The sequence below is a fragment of the Dama dama genome, chromosome 24 (assembly GCF_033118175.1).
Source record: "Dama dama isolate Ldn47 chromosome 24, ASM3311817v1, whole genome shotgun sequence".
NCBI classification, from domain to species: domain Eukaryota; kingdom Metazoa; phylum Chordata; class Mammalia; order Artiodactyla; family Cervidae; genus Dama; species Dama dama.
The window spans coordinates 61,813,115-61,836,740 of NC_083704.1; the positions used below are offsets into that span (position 1 = coordinate 61,813,115).

The 23,626-nt window shown below is 59.8% G+C and overlaps 1 protein-coding gene across 5 annotated transcripts in view; it reads right to left on the reverse strand.

Annotated features, from left to right (window-relative positions):
• SLC6A6 (solute carrier family 6 member 6) overlaps positions 1-23,626 on the reverse strand; it is an 82,472-nt gene that overhangs the window by 27,935 nt on the left and 30,911 nt on the right. For 2 of the 5 annotated variants that reach the window (XM_061128937.1, XM_061128938.1), the window contains 3 exons: positions 10,660-10,902; positions 8,600-8,734; positions 6,631-6,865 (listed from right to left, as the gene is read on the reverse strand). In XM_061128937.1, coding sequence (XP_060984920.1) covers positions 6,631-6,865; positions 8,600-8,734; positions 10,660-10,888 — 599 coding nt within the window. In that variant the 5' untranslated portion in view covers positions 10,889-10,902. Of the gene's footprint in view, positions 1-6,630; positions 6,866-8,599; positions 8,735-10,659; positions 10,903-16,604; positions 16,744-22,128; positions 22,240-23,626 lie in introns of those variants that run through there. The other 3 variants (XM_061128939.1, XM_061128941.1, XM_061128940.1) reach the window with 3 other exon arrangements.

Below are 23,626 nucleotides of genomic sequence, written 5' to 3' on the forward strand. Positions count from 1 at the left end.
GAATCCCATGGACAGAGGAGCCTGGCGGGCTACAGTCCATGGGGTTGCAAGGAGTTAGACATGACTGAAGCGACTTAGCACACACCTCGAGCTGTTCACCTCGGCTCTGTCTGCAGAAGCTAACGGCAGGAAACCAGCCACCCAGAGGGCCACGGGAGGGGCCTGAGCAGGCGCGGGGCGGAGTGTCACGCAGCCTGCGAGGCCACAGGGATCTCCCCGCGCGCTGGTAAGGGGCGACGTCCTAGGGGTGAGGCGCGTGATCAGGACACACGAGGCAACGGTGCAGCCGCTGGCCCGGGGGGTGCGGCGGAGGGGGGCTCACTGGCCATGGAATGTGTTTCTCAAACCATCTGAATGCTGTTAATGGGCACATACCACCTTCACAAAAATTAATGTTCTCACAAAGGCTTGCAAGGGGCCGGCCGTGCAGACGTTCTAGGAACGGAACCAAAGTCCTTGTGTCAATCAGAGGTTGTCATAACAGAACCCGACGTGGGCTCCCGGCCAAAGTAACCAACGTCCTTTCCAAAGTCATCTCGGGGGTGGCCAGGAGGCCGGAGAGCTTGCGGACCCATCGGAATCCCTCCTGAACGGACACAGTTTGAAGGACCCTTTCCTGTCGGATGCCCAGGAGGCCCGGCCCGGGATCTGTTGGGCCTTCCCGCTCTGGTGCACGGGAGTGCTCGGTTAGCTGTACCATGCCGGGCCCCAGAGGGAGGGCCTGCCCCTCACCAGTGCCTCCGACCTTCCCAGAGGCTGCACAAGTTCCCCCAAATCCGGCCATATCGCCCCACCCCTGTCCCGGCTCCCACTGCTCCGAGAGCTGTTTCAGCAGCCTCGCCGGTGATATTCCAGCCTCCACTCTCGCCCCCAGTCTGTTCTTATCAAGACAGAATGTGGCAACACCCAAGGCAGGTGACGCTCTGCCCCACGCCTCCCATGGCTCCCACCTCCCTGCCCCATTCCTTCCTGCCTCCCTGAGTGGGCTGGCCAAGCACTCTGACAGTCAGACGCAGACGTCTTAAAGAGACAGGGTGGTGCCTGTTGAGAGGAGGCTGGGACCACGGGCATACAGGGGACCCGTCCAGGACGAGGTCCATGCACAACCTCCTCATCCCCAGGGCCCCTGCCCCGCCTCCCTGGGCCACACTGGCTTCAGGTACGTGCCCTGAACAGGTCCAGTCCCCCCCGGCCTCGGGACCTTCGAACTGGCTGCGCCCCACCCCTCTGCCAAGGCAGCCTTTCCTGGCCGCCCGATGGATAAAGCACTCCTGGTCAACCCTCTTTCCCTCCCTCCCTCGGCTTTAGCTTCCTTCACTTATCATCGCTTGTCTATTACAATGTTACTTGCGCTATCTGTCTCATGTCTGTCTGTCCTAGCGAAGCGTCATCTTCATGGAGGTGGGGGCCTGTGTCTGTCCTGACCATCGCTGGATCCAGAACAGCGCCTGGCACATAGTGAGTGCTCAACAGACGTGAGTGGAGTTGATTAATTACACCCATTTGGTTGATGGGGAACCTGAGGCTCAGAGAGGTTCAGGAATTCACCTGAAATTACCCAGATTTCAAACAAACAAACAAATCATCAGCCCTAGCCCTGGTTCTTTTTCTCTGATGCCACCCTGGGGACCAGTCACCCACGCACTGGGTACGATGCTATCCTGGGTGAGAGGCCCCAGCACCCCAGGCTTCTCCACACCCCTCACACAGAGAGCAGGAGGCCGAGAGGTGAGCTGCATTCTTGTCCGAGAATAGGACTGATTCATTCCAGGGTGGGATCCAAAAAAGAATCGCCTGGACGTCTGTTTGGAGTCGGCCGCCCTGCTGCCGTCCAGCCGGCACTCAGAGATGTAAATACGTCCTCCGAGTGGGCCAAATCGTTTCCTTTTGAATGCCGGCCAGCCATTTATTGGCGATAGCTCTTCCCTGGAGACTGGCGGAGGCAACAATTATAAAAGAGCCCGTCCGCCCCGAGAAGGAGGCCGCACCAGGCTCTCTCCACGCCGCCTCCGCCTTCTGACAGCTGCCGGGGGAGATTGGCTGAGCAGGGCTTGTTTGCAAATATGACTCATTTCTTTGATTCTAATAAAGTCTAATGATATGTGCTGAGCTCCCAGGGGGCCCTGGAGGAACTGGGGAGGAAGGCATGGCTCCAGGCTGATGGAGGGCAGCTGGCCAGATGTGACCCCGCCTGTCCTCCAGGGCCAGGGGGCAACAAACAGGACCCCCGGGACCGAGGTGACCTCAGAGCAGGGGCGAGCAGGATGGGGCGGGCTGGGGGCAGAGGCTCTGCCTTCGCATCTCTGAGCGACTCAAGAGTTCAATTCTAAAGCCGGCGTGAAACGCCCATCTCAAGGGTCCCAGGCATCCTTCAAGGGAGAAGGGCATCTCACCGGCTCCCACCGAGGCTGGTGCCTCGGTGCTGCAGACGGGGTGGGGCTGGGGATCTAGGCCAAGAGGAGAGCCCAGGCGTCACCTAAGAGTGGGGTCACACACGCACACGGCTCTGTGGCCGTGGACTTGCCCTGGGACTTACGGCCGGTGGGGATGCAGACACTAGAGGTGTTCAGGGCTGAGCTCTCCACTACGCCCAGCTGCCTGTGTGACCTTGGGCAAGTCGCTTAACCACTCTGATCCTCAGCGTCCCACCTAATAAGCCAGGCCCGAGGCCCGTGCTTTAACCCTCGGCCAGGCGATCAGGTGACGGGACCTCGCCACCTCTGAGAGCCCTGGAGAGGGGTGACCGCTCTGAGGCCGGCAGCTGGGCCCCCGGGCTAGTCAGGATCTCTGCTCTAGGATGGAGGGGACGGCAGCATGGCCCGCAGCTCCCCACTCCTCCTTGTGGAAAACCAGAGGGGAGGTGGGCCTGGCAGGGACGGGCGTCCAGCCCCTTTCCTGTCCGGAGCCGGGAGGAAGGCTCAGCTCCGTGGTGCCCCGTCATCTAGAAGCCCAGGCGGCTCCCGAGCACCGTCAGGCCTCATGTGCAGAAGCGGGGGCCAGCTCAGGGTCCCGCGTGTCTGGTGCAGCTGAGAGGGTGAAGGAAGAGAAGGCCAGGGATGGGCTTTGGCTCCAAGGACGGGAGACCGGCCTTGGCTCACAGCTCGGCAGCCCAGTGGGTACCAGCCAGCGACACCTCAGTCCCACCCCAGCAAGCCTCTCTCTGTGGACACCCCAGAGCTAGTCACTGCAGGACGGGTGGCTATTTTGAGGGGAAATCGTACAAGCTGAGCTTCACCCTAAAGGGAAATCCATCTTCTGATGGCTAAGCCCTCTGAGGCCCTGCATACAGTTGGTGCTTAATATATGTGTCCCAGCCTGTCTCTCCCCAGTATGTTCCTTGAGCGAGTTCAGAGAACACAGATGCAATCATGTGATTCTCCGCCCCTTCTCTAGCTGCCATGGTTCCTCCTCCTAGAAAACGAAGTCCAACCTTCTCTGCCTAGCGTCCAGGGCTCCATCCTTCTCCCTGGCTCCACACGTCCTATCGTCAGGCCAAACGAAGGACGGGCTGCTACTCATGAGCTTTACGACCGCCGCGCCTCAGCATGGCTGTTCCTTCTGTCTAGGCCGTTTTTTCCTCTTTTTTTTGGCCTAGTGAACTCCTACTCATCCCCCAAAGCCCAGCTAACCCGGCCCCTCTGTTTGCTGACAAGGAAATGAGGCCAGAGAGAGGGAGTGACGTGCTGCTCCAGGCTAACCCTAACCCTCCCTGGCTGGGCAAGCCTACGAGCACGGAAAAGCCAGGAGAGGCTTCTGAGCTGACAGATGACATGTCTGGCTTCACAGCTGACTGTGGAGACGCACCCGTAACAGGGGAGGGAAGACGGGGGTCTTCCGGGGCTGTGGGGGCAGGGGGGGGACGGCCACAGTGCAAGTGGGGAGGATGGCCAGAGTCTGGATGTACTTTACACGGAGAGCCTAGAGGACCAGACAGGGGTGGGGTCTGAGGTTGAAGCTGAAAGGAGTTGGGGATGACTCCTAGATGTGTTCCCTCCCTAAAGGGCCTCCACAAAGAGGGGACAAAATGACGAGAGCAAGTCCCTGGGACGATGCTCACGGGCGTTCTCTCTCCTTTGCCCTCGTCACACCCAAGAGAAGGGGAGGCCCTTGAAGGCAGGCGGCCTCAGCCCCTCGGATAGCAGGCAGGTCTTCTCAGCCAAGCCTCCTCCTCCTCCTTCTCCTCCTCCTCCAGGGACTACAGTCCTCCCCAGGGTATCTGTAGACGTTCGGCCAGGGCCCGTGGGAGGCTGCAAAGGCCGGCGGGGCAGGGAGGCCGGGCAGGCGGTGGGCAGTCTCTGGACGGAGCCGCTCTCTGTGGACCACGAGGGCCAGGGAAGGGAGCTGGGATGCTCAGAATGGGGGTTCAGGAAGGCGGAAGCCCTGGAGTCCCCCAGCAGGGCCCAGCCTGGGGGAGCGGGCAGGGGAGAAGGCACGGGAGAGGACCTCACGGTTCACGAGGGCTCAGGCCTGAGACAGAGGGGACAGCCCCTCCGTGATGGGGGCGTCACACGGGCATCGGGAAGGGACCACTCTTAGCCACCCTGAGGTTGAGCGTCAGGTGTCCCGGGAGGGGGCAGTTTTATCCACAGTGAGGATACTCACTAAGTAGACAGGGATGGCTCACATGTATCAAGCAGGCTCTGACGGCTGGCCATGCAGGGCCTCCTTCAGTTTGGGGGGGTGTCCTACGGCCTGGGAGGGCAGCATTATGACCTCCCCAAGTACAGCTCAGGATGCGGAGGCTCAGAGAGGAAGAGGCGCCAGCCCGAGCCAGCGCTGGCAGAACGAGGGCTCCCTCCCAGGCGGCCAACCTGTGCCCGAGGCAGCGAGGCCCCGGCGGGCACGGGAGGGGCTGGGTGAGTGCCAGCGTCCTGGGTAGGGCAGGCCCTGGGTGGTCAGGCCGTGCCAGGCACAGCAGGGAACGGACAGGGCCCTGGCCTCCGGCCCCTCTGGCCTGTTCAAGTGAGAAGAAAGAAATGCCTGCATTTCTTTGTCTGCAAACTCAGCTGTCCAGGGTGTGAGGAGCAAGGGGTGGGGGGTCAGGGTTGAGGGCGGGGGGATGTGCCTGTAAAGCTCTTTGTCTGCAAGTGGAAAATACCTCCAAGGTAAGAGCCCAGTTGCAGGAGCCCCGGGACCCATGAGCACCCCTAAAGGCCTGAGGTCAGGAGGGGTCCGTGGATTACCTGGGGGAGTGGCCAAGGGGCCCCTTCCGGCCTGAGTGCCCCCCACCCCGGCCCTGACGATCGGCTGGGACCAGCCAGCGCTTAGCTCCCTCTTCTGTGGGCCGGCGCCGGGGCCGGGTTCTAAGAGGAGGAGAGGCTCCTCGACGCAGCAAATCCACACACGAAGGAGAGGGGGTCTTGTCTGGCAGCGACAAGGCGCTTCCTTAACACGGTTCCCTGCCCTGGCTCTCACCCAGGCGAGGCCTTGTCTGCTTCTTCCGGGGTCGGAGGGGCTGCGAAGCACCCGTTGAACAGCTCCCGGAGAGGAGGGAAAGCAAGGCACTCACCCATTTTTGATGGGCTCCCGGCGCTGGGTTAGAAGGACGACGCCGTACGTCAGCGAAGAGCTACCCGACTGCAGGCCTCCACGCTCCGCCCTCCTCAAGTCCGGCCCATGTGCATGCTCCTGCCGTCATTGGCTATAGTGTGGGCAACTTCAAAACATGCCCGTAATTCTCCTTCCTCTCCTAACAAGACAGAGCCTACTCCCCCACCTCTCGAGTCTGGGTTAGTCTTGGGCCTCTTTTTGGCCAACGGGACCTTAACAAAAATGGTACCAGCAGAGGCTGGAGAAGTGCTCCAGCACTGGGGCTTTCCCGTTGTGTTATTTTGGGATTCTGAGCCGCCTAGGAACAAGGGCAGGCTAGCCTGTAGGGTGATGAGACCATAGGGACCAGCTGCCTATGGCATCCCAGCCAAGAGCCAGCCAGTCTCCAGAAGAGCGGCCCTGATGACGTACAGTTACCTACCAGGGGAAGGTAGCCCAGCAAAGCCCAGAAGAACTGCCCAGCCAAGCTTCGCCCCAACTGCCAAGCGGCAGGACCATGAGCCAAAGAAAACAAGTGGCTGCTCCAATTTGGGGATGGGTGTTACACAGCAAACGCTAACTGATACATATTTTTCACTCTATCTACTCACTTGTTCACTTGAATAACTACTTCAAGCTTCATACATGCTTTTTTTTCCCCCTCTGGGCAATAACAAGTTTGATGCGCTAACTATATATATATATATATTTTTTTTTTTTTTTCCCTAAAATACATTAAGAAAACTATATCACTTTCAGACAATGTAAGTACATATATCTGCCTTTGGGAAACAATCGTCACAGAGATCCCATGGGTGTAGGAATGATTCACTGCCCTCATTTGACAGTTAAGGAAACTGAGGCTCAGAAAGGGGCAGTGACTCGATGGAGGTCAAACAGCCAGCAAAATGGCAGAACTGAGATTCGATTCCAGGCCTGTCTGAGACCAAAGGCATGGATTTATCTCCAGGTCTGTACCCTCCACTTCCTCCCACCCCACCCCAAGGGAGTGGCTCCTACATCCCCAGGGAGAAGACGAGGGCATGGGTTGTCCTCTGCCCCCAACCCCACCCCCGCCTTCCTCCGCGAGGCCAGCCTTACTCCCAGAACTCGATGACAGGGGAGGTGAAGTTGGCGGTGCTATTGGAGACCCAGAGGCTCCGGTTCTTCCGCAAGGTGTCCTCTAGGCAGTGGGGTGTGTTCCAGCTGTGGTTGCATTTGGCCCAGGGGAGCTCCGACTGGAAGGACTGGAACAGGTAGTACATGGCCCAGGCGAGGATGATGATGTAGTATATGTTCAGGAGGGACACGATCACGATGGAGGCATAGCCGATGCCTGCGGGCGGGGGCGAGCGAGACGGGAGTCAGGGGGAGGCCAGACCCGCCACAGCAGCACCCTCAACCAGAAACCCTGGGGTCTGCAGGCCTGGGGCGAGAAGGGGCCCTTCCGCAGGGACCAGCAAGTAAGTGTAAGAGGAACGCATGACTGGATGGATGGACAGGTGAAATAATGGATGGTCAGGTGAGTCAGACAGCTAAAGAAGGCCAGACCAATGACTGGATGGATGGAAGGGTGGGTGGATGGGTGGGTGGATGGGTGGGTGGATGGGTGGATGGAAAGATCAATGGATGAATGGATGGATAGATGGATGGATAGGTGGATGGGTGGATGGGTGGATGGATGGGTGGATGGATGGATGGGTGGATGGATGGGTGGATGGATAGATCAATGGATGAATGGATGAATGGATGGATAGATGGATGGATGGGTGGATGGGTGGATGGATGCGTGGATGGAAAGATCAATGGATGAATGGATGGATAGATGGATGGATAGGTGGATGGGTGGATGGGTGGATGGATGGATGGGTGGATGGATGGGTGGATGGATAGATCAATGGATGAATGGATGAATGGATGGATAGATGGATGGATGGGTGGATGGGTGGATGGATGGGTGGATGGATAGATCAATGGATGAATGGATGGATAGATGGATGGATAGGTGGATGGGTGGATGGGTGGATGGGTGGATGGATGGGTGGATGGGTGGATGGATGGGTGGATGGATGGAGGGATGGATAGATCAATGGATGAATGGATGGATACACAGATAGACGGATGGCTGGATGGACTCAGGTGAATGGATGGATGTTGGAATGGTGGATGGATACTCACTTTGTTGAATCGATGGTGTTGACTGGAAGGTTAGGTAGATGGATGGATGGATGGATAATGTTGAATGGATATATGGATTGTGTAACTATTGACTAGTTTAATAAAAGAAAGGTTTAATGGATAAACAGATGGGTAGATTTACATGGATGACTGAGTGCACAGACTCACACAGTCTCCCACCCCTACCAGTTATAATCATGACAGTACTATCTTATGAGGACATACTAGGAAGTAGACACAGGACTAAAGGCTACAATAATAACAAGTGTTAGTCGTGTCCGACTCTTCACGGCCCCGGGGACTGTAGACCTCCAGGCTCCTCTGTCCATGGAATTCTCCAGGCAAGAATACTGGAGTGGGTTGTCATTCCCTTTTCCAGGGGATCTTCCTGACCCAGGGATCGAACCTGGGTCTCCCGCATCATAGGCAGATTATCTACAATCTGAGCCGCCAGGGAAGCCCAACAATAACAAAGCTACTAGCGCTGCTTTGGGCTTCCTCTGTGTACAAAGCACTTTTACGTGGCTGTGTTGTTTTGTCTTCACACCAACCCTAGGAGTATGCGTATTATTTCCATTTTATGGATAGGGAAATTGAGGCGCAAAGAGATGAAGTGACTTTCCCCAAAGTCACGAGACATAGCAAAACTGGGAAGCGGGACTTGAAGCCAGACAGACAGGCTCCTGAAAGGCTTCCTTTCTACACCCTCCTGCTCAGCAGCTACTGGGTCTCCCATCCTTTGACAACCCAGAGAGGCACGAGCAGCAGCCGCCACCGTGAGCCAAGCTGGCCTGCGTGAGGCTCCAGTGTACCTGGCAAGTAGTAGGTGGACAATAAACATTTGCTGAGCCGAGGAACACCAGGCCCCCGGTGACCTTTGTCCCGTACTCACCGGCAAACAAGGGGCAGATCTTTTCCCAGCAGGTGATGCCCCCTTCAGAGGTGTACTGGCCTATGATTACCTCCAGGAAAAACACAGGCAGGCCGCCCCCAAACAGGAAGATGAAGTATGGTATGAGAAATGCGCCTGCAGAGAGAGAAGAGTGGGGTGAGACTCAGGCTGGCCGAGGCCTGCATGTGCTCCGTCCCAACCCCTCCCGGCCAGCCTGCCGGGCTCCTCCGTCCATGGGACTCTCCAGGCAAGAGTACTGGAGTGGGTTGCCATCTCCTTCTCCAGGGGAATCTTCCTGACCCAGGGACGTGAGGGTGAAGGGCAGACTCCTGGACCTGGCTGAAAATTCTCGTCTAGCCAGCACCATCCTTCCAGGGTGCCCTCTTGCCTTCTTCTAATCTACCCAGTGGCTTGAAGCCTCCGAGTGTCTGCTGAAGCTCTATGCCTGCCTGTCTTCCCCAGGTCCGTCCCTCTGAAGAAGGACTGCCCAGCCCTTCACACCCGGCTCAGACGGGTCTCCTGGTTGAAGCCTTCAGCTGGCCTTCTGTGGCCCGGCCAGGGCAGGAAGCTGAGAACCAGTTGGGAAGGGTGTTGGGAAGCGAGAGATGGTTCTCTCCAGCCGGGGGTGGGAGCCAGGGGAGGGGGGGAGGGTGAAGAGTAGGCCGAGGGCTCCTACCTGGTGCCCAATGCTGGCTTCAGCGGGTCTGTACACCCTCTGAAAACATGGGCAACTTGGGTCTATGGGCATGGGCTTTGTTATGGGGAGCGTCCAGGGCACTCATCAGTGTCCCAGAGGCACCTGAGACCTCCAAAAGGCTAAGAAGCCAGGCTGGAGGGCAGGACCTCCTGCAAGGCGGTTCTCCTGACGCAGGCGGGCGGGCGGGCGGCACGCGTGTGCCCGGCTCTGCTGGGTGCCAGCCGGGTCACGGGCCGCCACAAGGAGCAGGGAGGGAGTTCTTACTGTTGAGGTCCTGCTGACCAGCAGGTCTCCGGGACGTGCTGCCGAGCCTGAACTCCTGTGACGTCAGAGCATGCTAACTCAGGGCCTTCGGCAAGTTAAAAACAGCCAACCAAACGAAAAGCAAAAGAACAGGCCAACCAACTAACCAGCTGACCACACAGAGAACTCACATTTAGAAAATACCAAGGCTAAATGAAAGGGTCGAAAAGGCACAAACTTCCGGTTAGGAGATAAATTCCGACTGGGCATATCATGTACATCATGGCTGTACACCAGTCACGATACACCGCATGGTGTGTTTGGAAGTTGCTAATGGACTTCCCTGGCAGTCCCATGGCAAAGGCTCTGTACTCACAAGGCAAGGGGCATAGGTTTGATGCCTGGTTGGGGAACTAAGATCCCACATGCGGGAAAAAAAAAAAAGAAGTTGCTAAGAGCATAAAACTTTAACAGTTCTGATTACAAGAAGAAAAAACACATTTAACTATGTGAGCTGATGGATGGTAACTAGACTTACCGTGATCATTCCACAGTAGAGACATCAATCATCTTGTATGCCTCAAACTAAAACAATGCTATATGTCGATTCTTATCTCAATAAAACTGAAAAAATTAAAAACTTCTTCATTGTACTTTTTTTTCCTTTTGTCCTGGATACCTATCCATCACAGCAAAAGACATTGGTTTTCTATTTAGGGTGGGAAACACGAAACTTGCTTTTGAACTACAACTGGTTTAAGTTAGAAAAGCAAAAAAGGGTAAAAAAGTTCTAAAGTCAGGTAAAAAAAAGTCCTGCGCCTCTGTGAGGAGGCGCAGAGCTGCGAGGCTTCGGAGGCTCGGGCCTGGCCTTGTGGCGGCCTTCAGAGATGGTAAACTGGAGGAGCAGAGATGGTAAGGAATCTGCTTGAGGAAGGCCCTGATAGAACACCAGCTGGTTCCCGGTCATGCTGGTCCCCCGCCTCTGAGGACTGCGGTGGGAGCGGAGGCAGGCTGACATCGGGGAGGTTGAGGCGGGGGCCTGGAACGCTGGGCGTGGGGAGACCCCCTTGTTCTGCCCCAGCGACCCCTCCAGCCCGCCCTCTGCCCAGCCAAGGCTCACCTCCGCCGTTTTTGTAGCAGAGGTAGGGAAAACGCCAGACGTTGCCCAAGCCGACGAAGCCGCCAGCCACGGAGAGCACGAAGTCGATCCTGCTGGCCCACTTCTCCCGCTGTGGGGGCTTCCCCTCGGCCTCGTCCTCCGGCCGGGTGCCCGGGCTCTTCCCGGGGGACGGCTTCAGGATGTCCTTGTGGAAGTCTTTCAGACATTGCAACTTCTCCTTGGTGGCCATGCCCTCCTCGCTTTCTATGGTGGACAGAGCAGACCCCGACGTGAGTCGGTGAGGGGCAGCCTGTGTGTCCTGGCGCGACCCTGCGGGCCGCCTCTGACCTGCCGGGCTTGAGGCAGATGGCCTGCCCCCACCTCGTCCGTCCACTCCTCGGACCCCCCACCCCAGGTGACCGGGGGCCTGAGGACCCGGGGACCGACAGCGGCCATTCCCTAGGCACCCGTCCCACAGAAGCACCGGGGCCCACATCCACCAGCCCCGAATGCCACCCCCCTCCCACCATTCTGCACCCGCAGGGAGATGAGCAAGAAGCCACCCAGCCCTGGCAGCATCTCTGCAGAACCCAACACCCTCCGCGCAGGTCCAGTGCCACTTCCAAACCACAGCCTGCCTGCATCCTCTAGAAATCGTCTCCGAATCTCAGGTTGGCGGAGAAACCGGTGCCTCAGGGCAGGCCCTGGCCCAGCGGAGGTGCTCACCCCTCACGGTTTTAAAGAACAGAGCTTCAGGCTGGCGTGTTTCGTGCTTCAGTGTTTCCGAGTATGTCTTCCAGTACTTGGAAACAGGGTTTCCGTCAAATACAGAACATCGGTGCTTATAAAATACACTGGCAGCTTCTTAGCCAGTCCATGTCTGCAGCATCAGGACGGGGGTCTGCGCCGGGACAGGACTCCGGAAGGACGCCTGCTAGTCCCTACGGGTCCAGCCCCCTTTATCTGTGCTTGGGTCCATCCTGACCCCTGGCTCATCTGGGCCCCGGCCCGCTGACTGCCCTGTGGTTTCAGCAAGCAGAGGCCTCAGGATTATCAGACCTCTAAGCTGCTCACGCTCACCCTCAGCACCCCCCTGCTCGGACCCCATCCCAGAGGAGCTCTGCCACTGGCTGGGGCGGCAACCCCCTCTTTGTCCTGCATCTGGTCCCCGAGTGCTCAGTGTTCCTGGCAGCTGGACCTTGAGGGCAAGAGCATCCAAGTCCCGCCCAGCAGGAGAAGGTGCCTTCTACCCCCATGCGCCAGAGGACCACGAAGCCTGGGGAGCCTGTCTCCCTGACTTCAGAATAAAAAGGAGGAAAGGCAGAGAGTGCCGACGCAGAGCCAGCTGCTTGTCTTCACGATCCAAATGGGTGGCCAGCGCTGAACTCTCAGATTCCAGGGTAAAGTCGAGATTTCTAGGTTTCCTTGAAAAACTGGAAGGTGGACCACACGTTGGACTCATGCTCCTACAGGGGCCATCCGCTGGACCAGAGGGGGCCATCGCCCCGGTGCACGGGGCCAGCTCGCCATCTGGACCTGTCCAGGGACATCTGAGTCTGCATGGAGTCACAGCGGTGCTAGCTGAAAATGCCTTGTTTGCCTCCTGGTTAACAGTCTCCTCCTCATCTAGAACGGAGGCCGCGGGGCAGCGGGACCCGCCTTGCCCATGGCGGGGTGTCCTGAGCTGGTGCACGGGAGGTCTCAGCGAAGGACTGCTGGGCCAATGGCTCCCAGAGTAGGTACGCAGGGAGCTGGGGCCCAGTGGCACCACCCAACTCTACAGCTTCCCAGCCGCGCGACACCGTGGGGCCTGGGGGAGGTCTGGCCGGGCGAGGGGACCACTGCTAAGGACCAGGGGAGGCAAGGGGAGCACGTTGGCCTGGCCCGCAGTCAGGCCCTCCGGGGCCGTGCTCGGAGGAGGAGAGGCACGCAAGCATAACAGAATCCCCGCTTCCCCCACGCCTCCTTCCTCTCCCTGGCTCGGGGTGGGGGACCCCGATTGTTTCGCTATCTGGCAGTGAGCAGATCGAGAAAAGGCTTCCTGGAGCCGCCGGGCGGCTCACCGGGCCTTCCTCTGTCTCCCGGAGTGCAGACGGCGGGGCATCCGCAGCCCTTTCTTCGCCTATTCCCCTGGGGCGACGCGGGGTTCTGCCGAGCGCACGGCTACTGTAAAAATAGCCCGAGCGGCCAGCATTGTTCCAGCACGGAGCTCTGCAGCCCCCGATGGTTATCTGCGGGCCCATTGTGGGCCGGCTGGACGGCAGCATAATTGGAGGATGTGGGACTCCACTCCCTCCTGGTAGAGATGTTTTCCAAGGAATGACCCCGGGGTCTCCTCATCAAGACGGGGCGGGTGCCGCCCTTTCGGGCTCTCCTTGGATCTTGGGGCCGGAAGGCGCTTCACCAGGTCAGCCAGGCCAGCCAGTAGCAGGGGAGGTGGTGATCGGCGTCTGCTCATGCAGCCTGCGGGCACTTGCGAAAGCCACCCTGAGTCCTGGTTCTGCGCTCTGGGCCCAGGCCCACGGGCCCCTCTGGCCCTAGAGAACCCTCGGGAAACACGCGTGCGTGCGAAGGCGCTTCAGTCGTGTCCGACTCTTTCCAACCCTCTGGACCATAGCCCACCAGGCTCCTCTGTCCATGACTTCCCAGGCAAGACTACTGGAGTGGGTTGCCATGCCCTCCTCCAGGGGATCTTCCCGACCCAGAGATCGAACCGGCGTCTCTTATGTCTCCTGCATTGGCAGGTGGGTTCTTTACCACTAGCGCCACCTGGGAAGCCCTGAGATGTGAGGCAGGGGGCAGAAACAAGTTTCCTGAGGCACTCAGCTCCACGTAAGATAAGACTTCCAACCTCTCTTTTCCACACTCAGGACCCCATCTTACTGACGCCTGCAGCTGAACCAGGATGGGGGGGGTGAGGCCCGGCATGTGCTGGTGTTGTGGGGTGCCCCTACTCCTCAATTCCAAGGTGTCCACGGAGATGGCCGCCCTATGTGTGGCGGCCCCCATCATAGGCTCGCTGGCCTTCACACAGCCCAGCCCTGCCCACGCTTTACTAGAGACACACGCACGCCTGGACAAGGTCAGACCTGAGGGCAGGCAACCCCGACTCCCCACCGTGGGGGGAGGCTCTTTCTGAGCCCCTCTGGAGCATCTGACCGGCCCCGTGCCTGTGGAAGCCCACAGCAGCACGACCCGCAGATGCGGCCTCCTGTACGTTCCTGACATCCACCTCCGTGTCTCCATCACCATGGCGACCAGCTGGCGCAGGCCCGACAGCCCTCCACGGGCATCCCCTGCAGCCTCCGCCCGGGTGCCCCCTGCTGCTACTCTGCCCACCCCACCCCGACACTCTGTTCTCAAAACTGCAGCTGGAAGCAACTCACAAAGCACTTTCAGATCCCAATGCCCTCCTATCCAATGCTCCGTCACTCCTAGCAGAAGACACACGCTCCCCGCCACAGCCTACTGGATCTCAGCACAGGCCCTTTCTTTGAGACGCTGGCCCCATGGAACCCCTTTGCTTCAGCCCACTCCTCAGCCTCAGGCTCCCTGCATGGAGGCCCCAGGCCCTCTGGGGGCAGCCTAGCCCCTGCAGGAATCAAAGTGTGAGCCCCGGCCTAGAAGCTGAGGGCTATTTCCCGGCCGAGTGACCTCAGGCAAGTTGCTCAACCTCTCTGGGTCCTCACTGTGTTCAAGTGTGAAGACGGGTACCTGTGGCCATCGCACAGGGATGCTGTGAGGACTGAACAAGGGGCTGCCCGCGGCAGGTACATCTTCACTCATTATCTGCCAGTATTCCTGGGCCTCCCAGGCGGCTCAGTGGTGAAGAATTTGCCTGCCAACACAGGAGACATCAGACACGCAGGTTCGATCCCCAGGTCAGGAAGAGCCCCTGGAGGAGAACATGGCAACCCGCTCCAGTATTCTCGCCTGGAGACTCCCCACAGACAGAGGAGCCGGGCGGGATACAGTCCACGGGGTTGCAAAGAGGCAGACACCACTGAGTGAGCATAAGCACGCACGCCGGTATTACTGCCATTGTTGCCAGAATGACTATCACGGGGTCCACTCTGCCCCTGGGGCATGGAAGGCTTTGGTCCCACACAGGGTGAGATCAGCAGGGCCCAGAGAGGCCAAGGGACACTCCTGAGGTCACGAAGCCGGGCGCGATGGCGACCGCGATGTTCCGGAGCCCCCAGCTCTGCCCTCAGCGTCCCTCGGCCAGTCTGGCCCGTCCATCTCCGCAGACTCGCCGTGCGGCTGGCTCACGGCTGCCCGTCGCCCGCCAAGAGCGCGCCCCCTGCTGCAGGAAGCACTTGGGGGCGAGCCCGCTCCGCGGGCGGCCCAGCGGCCCGCCGCCTTGCCGGCCAAGTGCTGTTTCCCTTGGCACCAGGCCCAGGGCTACTCTGCAGTGACCGTGACATATGAGTCCCCATTTTAAGAGCTTCCTCTTTGCTGATTACAGCTACAAGTGATCAGAGAATCCGCTCGAACACAGAGGCTTCGGGGCCAGACTCCCACACGAGGCGCCTAGGCCCCCGTTCCCGGGGTGGAGGCCAGAACCAGCCGCACCTGCAGATGGACTCACACATCACCGCGTCCGCTGTGGCCCGCACTCAGATCCCACCGTGAGCCAGCAATGCCGTGGGGTTCCAGGATGCTCCTTGGCCTCCTCCTGATTTCAGGCCACCAGATTTTGGAGTCCTCTAAGTCTGGGCTGAGCTGCCTATAAACAGTTTCCTAGTCGTTCCTCAAACACCCTCAGCGCAGCAGCAGGAATTTTTAGGGCCGTTTTCCGAACGGGGAGTCGAGACGCAAGCAGGAAAGCGAGTGGCCTGGCGGCGGCTGCACATGTGAAAAGGAGGCTGGAGGCAGAGTGCCCAGCTGGCCTGCCCACTGCTAGAGGCTCAGGGCGAAGGTCACGGGGGCCTCTGCAGGGTTTGCCAGCGGGGACGCTGAAGCCGGGGGAAAGGTCTGCAGAGCCGGCGAGGGGCTGGGACCACGAGTGCCCACGTGCTCGCCAGCTGAGTCTTACACTGAGATGTTGCTGTGGGTCCTCCCCCTAACCGTGCCCAGAAGCTGGGGGGCTCTCCGCCTCGCCCTTCCCTGCAGAATCGGACCCTTCTCAAGTAAACAGTCTCCCACCCAGCTCTCTCCTGTCGAGAACAGTGAGTCAGACCTGACCCCGCTATCACAGACTTAAGCCCTCAGGAGTCTCTACCAGGTTTTAAAGTAAGAGGGCAGGGACTTCCCCTGTTTCCTTTTTGGGGTACTTCCCCCACCCTAAAAGGGTCTAGCGCACAGCCAGGCTATTCGATTGATCTCTGGGCCTGACCTCTGGGGGGTTCGGCCAGCGACTCCCAGGATCCCAGAACAAGGTGGGGAGCCGGACACAGAGCCATTCACCTCACAGGTCGGGAGCCTGCCAGCTGCCCGGCCCCCAGCCCGGTGGGAAACCGTGGAAAGCAGCGCACGACAGCCCTTGTCGGCCCTTTCCAGAGTGGGGGCCCTCCTCCTCTCTCCCTTCCTCGTTCCCCCGACCACCCCAGCGCCGGTGTTCGGGACTCACAGAGGCCACGACTCAGCCGTGCGACCCCGGGCAAGTAACAGCCGTCTCTGTGCCTCAGTTTCCACACTGGTTAAAAAACTGGGGGTTAAACCTAAAATTGGCCCCACAGAGATCAAACAGAATGACGCCTGTATGAGGCACGGTGCCTGGTACATACAAGTGATTAATAAATATTAGCTATTATTGAAGAAAACATCTGACCACCCTGGGATTTTATTCCAGTATGTGGCATCCTGAGTGTTTAAAAGGAGGGGAAAGAAAGCGAGCCGCACTGGCTGGGTGCTGGCGGCATGCACATTTACCCTGCTCTGTGCTGAGTGCTTCACAAGCATTTTCAGAGTTAACCGCGTCCGTGGGCGCCCTTTGCTGACCAGGCGCAGAAGCGGGGAGTTACCTGCCCAGGTCACACATCAAGTGAAAGGCCGCCAGGGCCTCCCATGTCTCCCGGGTCTCTTGTGGCCTCTCAATCCCACGTTCTCAACTGCTCAGCTGTTTCGGATCACTCGCCCTAGACTGGTCACAAAGGGAAACCAGGTCTGGCGCTTTTATGGCCGGCTTCAAGCTACCGGGCCGGGCTGACAGATTAGGGAAGTAGGTGAAGACAAACGGGGAAGTGAGGGCCGCAGGACAGAGACTGACGGGGCAGGGCCTGGGACTGGGGCAACAGTCAGCGCCTAGGGTCACAGGGCTCGGCTCAGAGGCTGGGGCAGGGCGAGCGGAGCCACGGACTGCAGGCTTCCTCTGGCAGGCAGGAAGAGTCTCCTGAACTTCTCCGATAAGCTCTGAAGGGGCTCTTTAGAGCACTGTCCCCACGGGCTTCATGATGAGGCAGTCTGGGATCAGTTAAAGTAATGTCTGCCCCGGCACGCTGCATACATCGCATCCTGGCCCTAGAGAATGTTTACGACCAAGCGCCAAAACAAACAAGAGGCGTGCTGAGAGCACTATTTCAATACTAGGGATAGCTGTTTTTGAAAAGAAAGCGAAAATTAATTTTGAAGGGTTTTTTAAAATTCTTTTCCATGAAGAGCTACACCTTTTAAAGATCCAATCATTTGATTGAATCCTGTGGTCTGTTATCCTTCTGTCTTGGTTATCCATTCCTAACTCAGGCTAACTCAAGCGTGACAGGGGCTCAAAGGCCTCCGGGGACCTGGCAGGCAACGGACGGGGTCCAGGGGGTAAGGGCCTTCAGAATATGGGAGTCCGGGCTCCAGACAGCAGTTCTCAAGTCCAGCCACCGCGGTCGAGGCCACTGGGGCCAGACCCTCCAAATTCTCGAGAGGTAGTGAATCGGAGGTGTTTGTCTACAACACACCATTGTGGGCCCGGCGTCCAGCCTGTCCTCTTTGGTCAGAGTGCTGTTCCCGGTCACCCAAGGCAGCCGTGGCGAAGGGCAGGACAGGCTTGGCTGGAGATGGTGACCAGCCCGGCCTCCGAGGCCCGATGGTTCGCCCTAGTGAGGTCATCCAGGAAGCCCGGCATTGTTCTGCCAGGAACCAGGTCGAAACAATGAGCCCCGGGCTCTGCCGTCCTAGTGAAAGTGAGTTCTGCCCGGGGAATTGTTCTTGGCAGGGCAGCTCCTGGGGCCAGGCTCTGTGACCTTCTGGGTTCAGCGTCTGTGGGCATGACCCTCCCCACCCCCCACGGAGGCGTACGTCTACCCCCTGGAGATCCCCCACGCCGCTGAGAGCACCCCGAGACTGGCTCAGCCTCAGCCTTCAACCTGCAGGAGCGCCGACTTCGCCCGCAGCCTCGCGGAGCCTCCCCGTTTCACAGATTGGGAAACTGAGGCTCCGAGCAGGGTGGGGGGACGGGGAGGGGGGTGCCCGGGGTGCAGGGGCACCAGGCCAGGCCGAGACTCGCCCCTAGTTCTGGGCGGGCGGCGCCACCGCAGGACCGGGCAGCCTCTACACAGGCACCTAACAGAGCGGGTAGTGCTTCTCCACCTGTGCTCTGCAGAGGAAGAAGTGGGCGAGGGTGAGCTGGCTCTGCAGAGGGCTGGCCTCCAGGACAACGCCGGGGGCGGGGGGCGGGCAGGATGTGGGCCCGAGTTACAGCCTTCTTCCCCATCACCAGGCCTGCAGGGGGCGGGGGCGGAAGGCGCGGCGGGCAGGCCGCTCTCTGCGGGCGGGCGGGCGGGGGCGGGACGGCCAGCGCTGCCCTTGAGGGGAAGGGCTGCTGGGCACCCAACACGCCCCAAACACGGGCCCCCAGGCGCTGGCCCTGGAGCCCGCTGAGTCAGGGCGCAGGGCAGTAGGCGAGGAGTCAAGAGGGCCAGGGCTGGCTGTAGGTCCAGCTCTGCGGGCCAAGGGCTTCCGCTGCGCCTCGGGTGTCTGGGGAGGAGGGAAGCGCTGGCAGCTCTGGCGAGCAGGGAGGAAACAGTGACCCAGGGCCTCCTCTGCTGGGTGCCCGGGGCCCGCAAGTGAGCCCTGGAGCTGACATTCCAGAAGCGGACCCAGACGCTAAACACACAGACACACACACACACATGAGCAAATATTTACCACGGGGCCCGGGGTGCAGACGACAGGACAAGCCAGAGGATGAGGACACAGGCAGTCAGGGCCCGCCCCCACCCCCGGCAGGTGAGGTTTTATAAGGGCAGGCAGACGCTCCCTGAAGCCTGGCTGTCTCTGGGCAGGCTCTGGGCTAAGCCCTTTCTAAGGCATCTGTTCCTCTTAGGAGCCTGGATGAAGGTGTGAGGCTCAGAGAGGGATAGCTGCTCACCCAAAGTCACATAGCAGTGGGCTTCAGGGTCTGCGCTTCTAAGCTCCCTGAAGCTGGGGACTGCACGGCAAACATCCCGGGGAGTAGGCGGGGTCCTCTGAGCAGGGACAGTGCATGTGGAGAGCGCCACACAGGGCAAGGCGAAGGCCAGGTCAGAACCTGGAATTGTCCGGGGCGGGGCCGCTAGCCAGCTTTGCGCTGCCCTAGGGACAGGGCCTGGCTCGCTCCCACCCTGAGGGGGATTCGAGCCCGTGCTGGGCTTTCCTCTGTAAGATGCTCCCAGGAGGGAATTTCTAGTGGGGTCCTGAGTCCCGAGCCCCCAAGCCCCAGAGCCGCCGGCCTCCTCAGGGCGAGTGGAGCATGGTGAGACGGGCTGACACTGTCTTCTGCAAATGGACTGACCAAGGGTGGGCAGCCAGAACTGCCGCCCCGTGGCCAAGGACCGTAACGCGGGGGCCCCAGGGGAGAAGGTGTCCTTGTGACACTAGACCCCTGTCCCCTCCGGGGCAGGTAAAGCCCACGGGACTGGCAAGAACCAGGGTCAGCCTGGACCCTACACCCTCTGTAGGTTCCAGGGACGTGTCACTTCCCCAGGACCCCTTCCAGGAAGGGCCCCGCCTGGACTGAGCACCGACCACCTTTCCTGCCCTCAGGATGCTAGTCTCCAGGGACGCGGGGGCTCATTTTGTCACGATGTCACAGAAACAGTCATCAGTTCAGGAGGAGGACACAGTCGGGCATCTGCTACGAGTGAGCCTCCGAGGACCCGTGGCCCGGCCGGACTAGATCCCCTGGGGGAAGGCGGGGTCCGGGGAACAGCCAGGCTGCAGGGGTCTGTCTGGGGGTGGGGTGGGGGGATCTCAGGCCCCAGTGCCACCCTGGAGACGGCCAGGACGAGCCGCAACCGCCGCTCGGGTAAAGTGGCGGGTGCTGCAGCTCTGGGGGCGCAGGGGGCCTGTCCTGGCGCCCGGGGACGATGAGTCAGCAGGCAACTGCCTCCTGGCCCTGACTCACCCGCCACAAGCCTGTCACTCTTTTCCCCGGCTCTCCCCTCCCCCCGTTCCCCACCCCCCGCCCAGCTCTGCCGGAAGTCGGGGTGCAGCGGGTCAACCACAATCCCGAGATGGGCGCCGCTGAACCCGGGATCCTTACTGGAGGCCACAGAAAAGGAGACAAACAGAGAAAGGCTCAGTTTCCATTTTCTCAAAAAACTTCCCCTTTCAAGCTGGAAGAACCCCTAAAGCCGCCTGCATCTCGCCCTGCCTGCGAAAAGCACACACAGGGCGGCCGCTCCCCGGCTCTGCACAGATCGGGGTGACGGGGGGACAGACAGACAGACCAGGGCCAGCAAAGGGCTCGCCTGTGGCCGCCCCGCCCTCTCAGAGCCAGCCACCCCGACTCTGTCCCCAGGGTTCTGCCGGAAGTCACAGCCCCAGGGACACCCGCTGGGGCCGCTGTGTTTGTGGCAAGGCCTTAAGCAAGTCACGGCCGTCACCGCGTGAAGGACGGCTATCACGTGCCGTCTGCAGGGGTGGACAACCCCCAGCTCACCCGTGTTTGTAAACAAGCTCCCCATTCTCACTGTTCCTCTTTTAATCGTGTTTCTCCTTCCTGCCCAGCTCCACACCTAACCTCTGCCTCGCTTGGAGGAGAGGTTGCTGCCGGGGGAATCAAGCAGCCCGCGATTCAGCGAGGCAGCAGGGGTGGCCCATCTGCATGGCTGCCCCCGCCACAGAGGGAAGGGGCTGGCTGCCTGCACTTTCACTCCATGGGCCTGGAAGTCACGTTTCAAGCATCCTCCACCACCCAGGGCTTCTCCCTGATGGCTCAGATGGTAAAGAATCTGCCTGCAGGGCAGGAGACGTGCGTTTGAGCCCTGGGTCGGGAAGATCCCCTGGAGAAGGAAATGGCCACGCACTCCAGTATGCCTGCCTGGAGAAGCCCATGGACAGAGGGGCCAGGTGGGCTTCATACAGTCCATGGGGTTGCAAACAGTCAGACATGACTAAGTGGCTGACACTTCCACTTTCCAACACCCAGAGCCCCCACCAAGATGCCCAGGGCCTCTGAACCACACAGCCCAAGCCTTCCCACGCCTCCACACCTTGGCTCCTGCTGTCCCCTTGGCCCGGCACGCTGTCCCCTGCGTAACCCACAGGCAATCTCCCCAGACGATGGCCTGGCGGACTCCCCAGTCTCCCCCCGGCGCTTTCTCGGGACTCACAGGCCACACCGCCTCTGTCGCAGACTCCCCGGGCCTGCTCCCCCACACGCAGCATGAGCCCCGACAAACACGGATATCTGTCAGACGGAACATTCGGGGCTCAGGACACAGGGGACCTGCAGCGTGGGAGAAAGCCCTTGCCCTTTGCAGCTGTGCGGCCGCCTCAACGAGGCCGAGGGAGCTAAGACGGGGCAAAGGGCAAGAGCAGACGTTCAGCGACGTCCCTGGTGGGGCGGTGGGCAGGAACCCGCCTGCCAAGCAGGGGCACGGGCTCGATCCCTGGTCCGGGAAGACCCCGCACGCCCTGGGGCAACAGAAGCCCGCATGTCACCACTCCCGAAGCCCATGCGCCTAGAACCCGTGCTCTGCAACCAGAGACGCCACCAGGATGAGAAACCTGGGGGCCGCAGCAGAGAGTAGTCCCCGCTCATCACGGCTACAGAGCCGGCAACGAAGACCCAGCGCGACCAAAAAAAATAAATAAAAGTTAAAAAAAACGGAGCAGGTGTTCAGGACACGGGCAGGGTTGTGGACAGAGGAAGGACGGGCCACATGCACCCTCCGCTAGGGACAGAGGGGGGCGTGTGTGTCCCCAGCGTCTGAGCATAGGACCCCCCCAAAGGGTCCGAACCCCACAAAGCTCTGCCTTTCACTGAGGGATGAGCCCCAAGTCTGTAGGATATCGACTTTCATTAAACGGTACGTTCTCTGGGCATCTTCTGAAGAGGATCTGAAGTGAGTTCTCCCGTCTGCTGGGGGTCCCACGGGAGGACCCTGCACACACATCAAAGGCTCCGGGTGGGGCCTTAGGGGTCGTGACAGGCGTGAACGCGAGCCCACTTTCTAGATGGAGAAACTGAGGTCCCAGACCCACAGCGGATCAGCCACAGGAGACACAGACGGGCTCCTCACACCCCCAACCCAACGGAGGCCAGAGGCGGAGGGTGAGGGCCTTATTCCAAACCTGGGTGGACCGCGTTCGTATCTAATGTCGTCAGGTTGGCGAATGTTGGTGCAGCGGCGTCGGCGACTTCCAGGTGCTACAAGATGGTGACTAAGAGCAGCTACTGCTGGGCTACAAGAGAAGGTCAGCATTAAAATCCACTCCCGGGCGGGCAGCGCTGGGCTCCGGGGAGAGCTCACCCTCCCCTGCGGCCTTCCCACACGTGCGGACCACCACCCAGGCAGTCAGGAGAGACAGCCGCCACGGCCCCTGACCTTTCACTGCGATCCCCTTACGCCTCCACTGTGCCTGCCGAGAGCTCAGTGTTGGGGACAATGCATGGCCCCCTCACAGCCTGCTGCTCACAGAGAGCCCCAAGATGAGGCCCCCCCACCAGCCACTGGGGGCTCCCCAGAGGCATGAACTCTGTTCCCACCGGCTTAGCCAAGCTTGTTTCTGGCAGACCACCACCCTACCCCCCGCAACCCGGACTGCCATGTCGCCCTCAGATCAAGAACTATCAATGGCTCCCAGCTGCTTGGAGAACAAAGTCCCCTGTCCATGAAGGAGTTCAGTTCCGAGAGTGCGTTCCCAAGTCCAATTTGTTCATGAGTTCCACAAAGTTAGCCTAGGTACACAACTAACATAATGGGCTATACAGAACTATACTGTAAGAGGCATGTGATACTTTCCACACAAATACTGCATAAAAAACAAACACAGAAAATAAAGGAGAGATTTTTAATCTTACGGGACAGTACCCTGAAAGGTACAGTAGCCCAGGGCAACAGCTGGCACCGAGGCATGGGCACCGAGCCAGCAGGCAAGAAGAGCTATGAGCGGAGGAGGGGGCGATGGCGGCCTGGTCTGTGCAGGGAGCCCGTGCCAGTGTTCAGCAGACACGTGAACTCAGCTCACGTGCACACGCACGTTTGCCTCTGTGGAAGTCTGCAGCTGGAAGGTTCGTCCGTAGGGGACTCACTGGCATCCGCGCTTCCCCACCGGGACCCAAGGCCCGTTATACGTGCCCCATCCCCAGTCTCTGCCACCTTACCTCCCCGCTCTGGTCCTGCGTGGATCCCGGGGCCGCTTCGTTCTCCCCAGCAATACCTGCTTCCACTCTGTGCTCTGCTTGTGGGTTCCCTTTATGTTCGGGTGGATCCCACCCACTTTGAAAGACCTGGCTCAAGCGTCACCTCCTCCAGGAAGCCCTCCACGCCCATCCCACTCTTTCCCTCCCCTCCTCTGGCCAGTGTCACACCCCCAGCCCGTACCCACATTCCCCAGGCACTGGGCTCTTGCTCAGAACTGTGCAGCTTTGGACAAAGTTCAGAGGTCTTCTCGGGAAGCCTCAGTTTCTTCTCCTGTAAAATGGGCCTCCTAATCTGTACAGCCGTCCCTGGCTGACGTCTCTGGGCTCTCGGGCAGAGCTAGTAGATGCCCGGGACCCTCATGTATGTTTCAACATCAGCGCCACCCGGAGCTCTGGCTGAACAGGCAGGCGCCTCCCCCGCCTGCC